At 54.3% G+C, this 1,124-nt stretch overlaps 1 protein-coding gene across 1 annotated transcript; it reads left to right on the forward strand.

The window, feature by feature from the left end:
• Positions 1 to 308: 308 nt before the first annotated feature.
• GLTSCR2 (glioma tumor suppressor candidate region gene 2) lies at positions 309 to 1,112 on the forward strand. Its single transcript, XM_017729563.1, has 3 exons — positions 309 to 515; positions 781 to 857; positions 1,004 to 1,112. The coding sequence occupies exons 1-3, from the start codon at positions 402 to 404 to the stop codon at positions 1,062 to 1,064; spliced, it is 252 nt and encodes an 83-aa protein (XP_017585052.1). The 5' UTR covers positions 309 to 401; the 3' UTR covers positions 1,065 to 1,112.
• The last annotated feature ends 12 nt before the right edge of the window (positions 1,113 to 1,124 follow it).

Here is a 1,124-nt window from a genome sequence, read left to right on the forward strand (position 1 = left end):
ATTTGGGGAGGGAAAAGGGGGGATTTGGGGTGGGAAAAGGGGGGATTTGGGGAGGGAAAAGGGGAGATCGGTGAAATAAAAGGTGGTTTGTGGGCTAACAAAAGCGAACTTGGGAGGGAAAAAGGTTTTTGGTAGAAAAAGAAGATTTGGAGAGGGAAGAATTAGGATTAAAGTGGGGGAAGAGGGAGGACCTGGAGAGTAAAAGGGGATCCTTGGTGGAAACAACATTAGGGAAGGGAAAAAAGGGATTTTTGGGGGGGAAAGGGGGATTTTGGGGGCAGTGGGGATTTGGAGCATTTGGGGAAGGGATTTAGGAGTAAACGCCCCACTTTTGGGAGCATTTGGTGGGATTTGGAGGCGATCTCTCTTTTTTGGGACCGTGGGGATGGAACTTTGGGCTGATGCCACCATTTTTGAGCCAAAAGATTCCAATTTTGGGCTGTTCCAGGTATGAGGACCCCGGCCCCGAGGTGCAGCTCAGCGAGGAGCTCCCGGAGTCCCTGCGGAGCCTCCGGGTGGGTGCTCCCAGGGGGTTTTTTGGGTGAAAAATCCTGATTTTGGGGCTGCCAGCACCCCGTGATGAGACCCATCCTTGCGCTGTGAGAATTCCCAAGTCGGGAATGTGAAGGATTTGGGGGTTCCGGGGTTTTGTTGCGTGGACGAGACCCCGGGGGCTGAGGGTGCTGAGGCCCCAAAATTTTGGGGGGGAGCGGTTCCAGAGCTCCCAGAAAACCTCAGGAATCCCTAAAAATAAAACTTGGGAATATCCCAAAATTCCAGCCCGAGGGGAACGTGCTCCGGGATCGCTTCAAGAGCCTCCAGAGGCGGAACATGATCGAGCCCCGGGAAAGGGCCAAGTGAGTGAGACCCCAAAAGTCAAGGGGAAACCCCAAAATTTAAAGGGAAATCCCAAAATTTAAGGGAAAACCCCAGCATTTCAGGGGGAAACCCCAACATTTCAGGGTGGGGCTCGTTTTGACCCAGTTCCCGGTGTTTTCCCCAGGTTCAAGCGGAGGTACCGGGTGAAATACGTGGAGAAACGGGCGTTCCGGGAAGTGACGTGAGTTGGGGGGGCTGGCAGCAGGGGAGAGCCCAAAACTGGGACCCCCCAAACCCCCCTGACC

This window comes from Corvus brachyrhynchos, unplaced genomic scaffold, assembly GCF_000691975.1.
Source record: "Corvus brachyrhynchos isolate BGI_N302 unplaced genomic scaffold, ASM69197v1 scaffold543, whole genome shotgun sequence".
Classification (NCBI taxonomy): Eukaryota; Metazoa; Chordata; class Aves; order Passeriformes; family Corvidae; genus Corvus; species Corvus brachyrhynchos.